General features: G+C 34.1%; 1 protein-coding gene across 1 annotated transcript; it reads right to left on the bottom strand.

Moving 5' to 3' along the window:
• Positions 1-1,070: 1,070 nt before the first annotated feature.
• On the bottom strand, positions 1,071-3,720 carry LOC147548122 (uncharacterized). The gene has a single exon (XM_086667991.1). The coding sequence runs from the start codon at positions 3,718-3,720 to the stop codon at positions 1,612-1,614; it is 2,109 nt and encodes a 702-aa protein (XP_086524117.1). The 3' UTR covers positions 1,071-1,611.
• Positions 3,721-6,167: the final 2,447 nt, after the last annotated feature.

The raw sequence follows: 6,167 nt of genomic DNA, 5'->3' as shown, positions 1-6,167 counted from the left end.
AGGGCACGGGATATACCCTAGTATAAATTAAAAACCTAGAAGTCCCGTCTAACCTAACTTTTCTAATTGGCCAAATAACTTTGGAAACTTTACTGTTCCCTTTTGCTCTTCTATATGTACAAATGTTATGATTATATATTGGGTTATTTTGCAAAAGGGGCGTACATAAGTACCGGGTTTTGCGAAAGGGGAATGACTAGTTATTATTTTGCGAAGGGGTCGTGGACTAGCATTGACCGTTAAATAAATGTTAGATTTAACATCACATTACATGAATAGTTAACATCGTTATGTAGATGTAACGGGGTCAACCTAAGTGAATCCGATGGACACTATTCCTTTACTTAGATGATTAATATCTATTGGTAAACTTATGTAGTCATTATTTTATTTTATTTTTGCACGAATAGAGCCCCTTCTGTTCATCTTCTTATTTGTTTCTTTCTTCCACCTTTGATTTTCATCGGAATTTGAAAGATGTGTTGCTGATTGAGTTTTACAAAGATATTGTGCCGACAAGAGAAGATCTTAGGTTTTCATTTTTTTTTTGTCATCTTTGTGGGTTTTTTGAAATATTCCTTTTTTTTTCACGAATCCTCATCACACTTCTTAAATTCTTTTTACTTTTTAACTCTTTAACTTGAGTTGACAAAGTAAAGTTTAAGTTTATCTTCATATGCTTTCAGATTTTCTCTCTCATGGTTATGTCGAGATGAAATTTTGCTTCTTTTTTTATATTCCACATAAATATATCTTGTTTATATCATTTATTCATGATTTTTTAGATTATGAAATTCATTCCTTAAACGTGTAACGCTGAAAAAATGTGCAAAAATAATATTTTTCAAGGAGGATGTCTTAATTTTCCTCCTTTGGAAATTTAGTGTTAAAATCGTACAAGTTTCTTAAATGTAATGTTATATTTTTAAGTAATAAAGTTAGATTAACGATATTAAAACTTAACTGATGTAGATTGTTGCGGAAGCGTAAAACTAATAGAATTCATCGATAAAAACTAAGAATAAACGATAATAAACGAAGAATTAACTGAAATAATTAAAGGAAGAAGATGCAATCAAGGTGATTTGTATTTGATATTCAATTCAATGGTTCAATAGACAGACTGGACTTCTCTTTTATAGAGATTATTATTTCCTAGATAGACTCAAATAAGAAAGAACATAAAAGAAGATAACAACTTAAGGATACTTTCCTTGATTGCTAGGACTCATAATTATAGGAACTCAAAATACTAAAATATAGAAACTATGCTAATATAGCAACTTGGCCATCGGGCCCCATAATATCCTGGCCGTGAGGCCCACTTGCCGGATGGTCTCCATCATACTCCCTCGCTGCGGAACAACTTGCCCCCAAGTTGGTGTTGTCATAAAGCGGACCGTCCAAGTAATGAGGATATATATCAGCGATGTTGAAGGTAACTTCGGCGACGAGTTTGAAGGCAATCCTTAGTTCCCACTTTTCACGAAAATTGCCGAAAATCCGAAGAAGAAAAATATTGACAATATCACCAATTATAATGTGAAACATATATTGCCAAGATACTCGCAAAAGCAATACCAACGTAGATACGTCTAGTAAATTGCGACATCACCCGTCGTCTTTTAGTTTGACGAAAAAGGTCACATATACAACCTGTCTTGTTCTTGGAAAAACAATGGATGGCCATGAAGATTGGTTTGTATGATTCTTTGAAGTTGGAAGCCATGAAGAAATCAATGGAGGAGAAAGTATTTTATGATTCGACACAACTAATTCGTCTCCCGGAATCATATATGGATCAAACAACTTATTCGAGCTTGTGTTAGTTTGTTGAATTTCTTCTTCTTGATCTGTCTCATCGAAATTTTCTTCCTCCTTTTTCATCAAATCAACCTCGACTTCAATCTCATTCTTCTTAGTACAAATTATTTCATAATCACACTTGAGTTTCTTAACTTGAGATTCAAGTTTGTCATTCTTTTCCATCTGGGTTTTCAAGGATTCATCTTGTTTGGATGAAACAACTTTGAGATTACTTAATTCTTTCTGAAGCTCAGCAAACTCAATCTCACCATTGATCTTGTCCTGCTCAAGCTTTGCTTTTTTTTCACCTATCTTCTCTAATTCACTTGTCTGATTACTAAACTTCTCTAAAGCTTCTTTCAGTTTTCTACTGATCAAATCTTTTTCATCCTTCAATAATTCATGGGTTTCCTCTTTCTCTCTCTTCTCTCTAGCTGAAGCATCCAACTCCATTTTCAACAATTCAAGTTTCTCTAATGCTTCTGTATAATTCTTGTTCATCTCAATCGCTTTCGACTTCAATTCTTCTTCATTCTTTCGAATTGCAGAAATGGCAGCATTAAGCTTTTCAACTTCCTTTTTTAATTTCTCTATCTTCGCCAATTGATTAGTTCTCTGTTCTTCAATCTCATTCTTCTCTCTAACAATTTCTTCTTTCTCACTCTTCAAATTTGCAATTGACTTTGTCGAATCAACCAAATTTCTTTGAATAGAATCTCTATCGTTTACCAAGGATTCGATTTTTCTGTGATTAATCTTCCCTTCTTCAATAAGTTCGTCTCTTTCCTTCTCAATTTGATTGAGTTTCTCTTGAATCTTCCATTTACTCTCCTCTAATTCAAGAACTTTTGCTTTCACACTTTCCAATTCATTCGTCTTCAATTCGAGATTCTTCTGGATTGAGAATTTCTCACGAAGAACAGTTTCAGACACACTTTTTAAACGACCTAGATCTCCATTGACAACATCGACCTGATTCTTCAATTTACTTATCTCAACATTTATCTCAACATCCCGTTCAATCTTTTCTTTCTCAAGTTCCTTTCTCTCTCTAACAACATCAACCTTTTCTCTCTCTAGATTCTCAACATAAAGCTCCAATCCATCTTTCTTCTCCACAACCTCTTCATATTCCTTCCGAATCTGCTTATTCTCTTTCTGAGCTTCGCCATTATTCTTCTCCAAATCTTTCACTGACGATTTCAACCTATCAACTTCCGTTTGCTTCGTTTCTAGATCCTTCTTTACCTCATTCTGATAACTACTAAACTTCTTACTCACCTCATCAATCTCTCTGATCTTCTCTTTCACTTGATCTTTCCGTTCTTCCGTTTCTTTCTTCATCTGTTCCTCTAATGCCTTCTGTTTCTCATTAAATTGTTCAGAGACTGAAATTAGGGTTTCTTTATGTTGAGTTTCAGCCGCCGCTACTTTATCTTCAAGTATTTTCTTCTCCGATCCCATAAGCTTACTAACCTGTTCTCTCTTCTCTTTTGCTTCTTTGAGAGTGATTGGCTTTTCTTGATGAGAAACCTCTTCTTGTTTTTGGTGAGCAACCAGATCAGATGAGTTTTCTTCTTGATGAGAATCTTGAGTATGAGAAGATTTCTTATTTGCCATTGGATATTGAAAGTGAGGAAGTAAACTATCTAGATTACTGGTATCCAACTGAAGTGCATCAATTTGATGTTGATGGGGAGTTGGTTTAATTGGTCGTGTGGAATAGTAAAGAGAAGATGGTATAAGAGGTGGTTGTGTAGAAAACACTGGTGGTGGTGACGGTTCGTCCGGTAGTGGTTGTAGTGTGATTCGTTTTCGGAACCATGTGAATTCGAACGTGTTGTTGCGACAATGGTGAGTAGCATTGACGTCGAAGATCCATGGTCTACCAAAGATAATGGGACAAATATCCATGTCTACTACGTCACACGTAATGGAGTCACGATAATGCGAACCAATGGAGAAAGAGAACGAACATTGTTGTTGTACGTGCAACTCTCTCTGAGAAGAAGTCCAACCGATTTTGTATGGAGTCGGATGGTCGGTTGTCGGAAGGTTTAGTACTTCGATAAGACGGCGAGAAACTATATTTTCCTCACTGCCATTATCAATCATAAAATCACATACCTTGTGGTTAATGGTTAGACGTGATTTGAAAACCTTATTTCTTTCGGGATGATTTGGTGGTGAAAAAAAAATTTGTCTCTTTTTGCTCAGGAATTTTAGGGCTCATGATACCAGCTGATGTAGATTGTTGCGGAAGCGTAAAACTAATAGAATTCATCGATAAAAACTAAGAATAAACGATAATAAACGAAGAATAAACTGAAATAATTAAAGGAAGAAGATGCAATCAAGGTGATTTGTATTTGATATTCAATTCAATGGTTCAATAGACAGACTGGACTTCTCTTTTATAGAGATTATTATTTCCTAGATAGACTCAAATAAGAAAGAAAATAAAAGAAGATAACAACTTAAGGATACTTTCCTTGATTGCTAGGACTCATAATTATAGGAACTCAAAATACTAAAATATAGAAACTATGCTAATATAGCAACTTGGCCATCAGGCCCCATAATATCCTGGTCGTGAGGCCCACTTGCCGGATGGTCTCCATCATTAACGGTGTGAAAAATTAACTAGTCAACACTAGTTTACGACCCTTTGCAAAATACTAAAAGGTCATGCCCCTTTCGCAAAACCCGATACTTATGTATGACCCTTTTGCAAAATAACGCTTATATATTTTTTTTTCTTTTCTACTTTTTGTAATTTATTATGTTAGATATCCTTGTTTTAAAAAGAATTAATTTCTATTTTATCGTGGAAGAACAATGTTAGTATATTATATTAGATGTTATCAATTGAACAAGATATGACGAAAAAATTAGACTATGATAATTGGATTATGAATACATATGAAGGAAGTATTTATTATAGTAGTAATCTTGCATCTCAAAAGGAAAGAGAATGTGTACATGCACATTTAACTAATTTCTATATAACTATATGTAAATTGGATCTTCTTTTATATTATATAGTCCAGGTTATTTATGATTTTTGTAATTAGTGTGAAAAGGACCCAAAAATTATGTTAGATTTAGGCCTCTCAATTACTTGGGTCGGCCCTGCAACTAAGGTATGTAACATAATCTTTAATATTTTACTTTTTCTGGGTTGAAAGATAACTTATGTTACTAAAAGGTAAGAGTACAATTACAATACATATTAGAAATAAGTTTTGGAATGTATTTCTAGAATTTATTGCCTTGAGTTTTTCTTAGTCCATTTGGCTAGTTTATCAGCAGGGATATCTCGCTTTCTGGCTATGTAAGAGAACTAAATGTTGTTAAACTTATGGATGAAAGCTTTGACTTGCTAAATGCGTGAGCTGCAAAATGTTAATGTATCGTTACCCTCGAATCATGAAGATGTTGGATTAGATTTTGGTTGTCGCTTTCAACAATAATGTGCTTGTAGTTATGAGTAATCGTCCATCAGACTCCGGACAAAATGACTTTGACTTCACTTTCCTCGCTCGAATGAGCTCAGAGAGTTTCTACTTTTGCTTCAATCAATTTGGTCTGGGAATCACGAGCAATAAAACTATTCCAATGCAATTGCTAATATCAGTAAACGAGGCATCTGTATTAACTTTATAGTATGGGTAAACTAGGGGAGTCCAACGTCGAGAATATAATCCTATAGTGGGTTTAACTACACCAAGTGTGTGGAGGACGGATGAAATCTGATTAATAACTTGGGAGGGTCCACTAAGGATATTCTCAAAACATTGACCACATCGTGCTTTCCAAATGTACCATAAGATAGTAGAAAAACAGATGTCTTTCAAAGTACATGAGATGTTGTTTAAATCCTGCCAAGATAAAATTCAATCAAAAACTAACCTAGTGTTAGTTGATATAATATTGAAGTAGAACCAGATATTTTTAGCAAATTGACAGTGAAGAAGAACATGTTCAGAGGTTTCAATCGGGATACAATATGGACATTCGAAGCGATAGCCTATATGTTTTTCAATTCTTTGACGAACAAGGAGTGCTCCAGAGCAACATTTCTAAAGAAATAGAAACATGCGGGATAGTTTTAATAGTCCATATGAATAGCCGATTAAGATCAGTTTGAAGTTGAGAATACCGAGTCAAGGCTAAATGATGATACATAGATCCTACGGTGAATTTTTCGGATTGGGTGAGGGTCCATATTTTATTTTTTCTGTTATTAATTATGTTTGTTACTTTTACTTTATGATATTATAAATAAATATGATTTTTATGTTATTTAAATTTAAAATTTTATGTGATACTTCCAATATGTGCCCCATCTAGCAAAAAAA

Source organism: Eschscholzia californica, unplaced genomic scaffold (genome assembly GCF_041429995.1).
Source record: "Eschscholzia californica isolate CP2 unplaced genomic scaffold, dmEscCali1.0.p SCAF_3, whole genome shotgun sequence".
NCBI classification, from domain to species: Eukaryota; Viridiplantae; Streptophyta; class Magnoliopsida; order Ranunculales; family Papaveraceae; genus Eschscholzia; species Eschscholzia californica.
The sequence above is the reverse complement of the archived record's forward strand: the minus strand, read 5'-3'. Positions and strand labels throughout refer to the sequence as shown.

Excerpts from the sequence above, each read along its gene's own strand:
- LOC147548122 (XM_086667991.1), bottom strand. The coding sequence starts at position 3,720 with ATGGATATTTGTCCCATTATCTTTGGTAGACCATGGATCTTCGACGTC.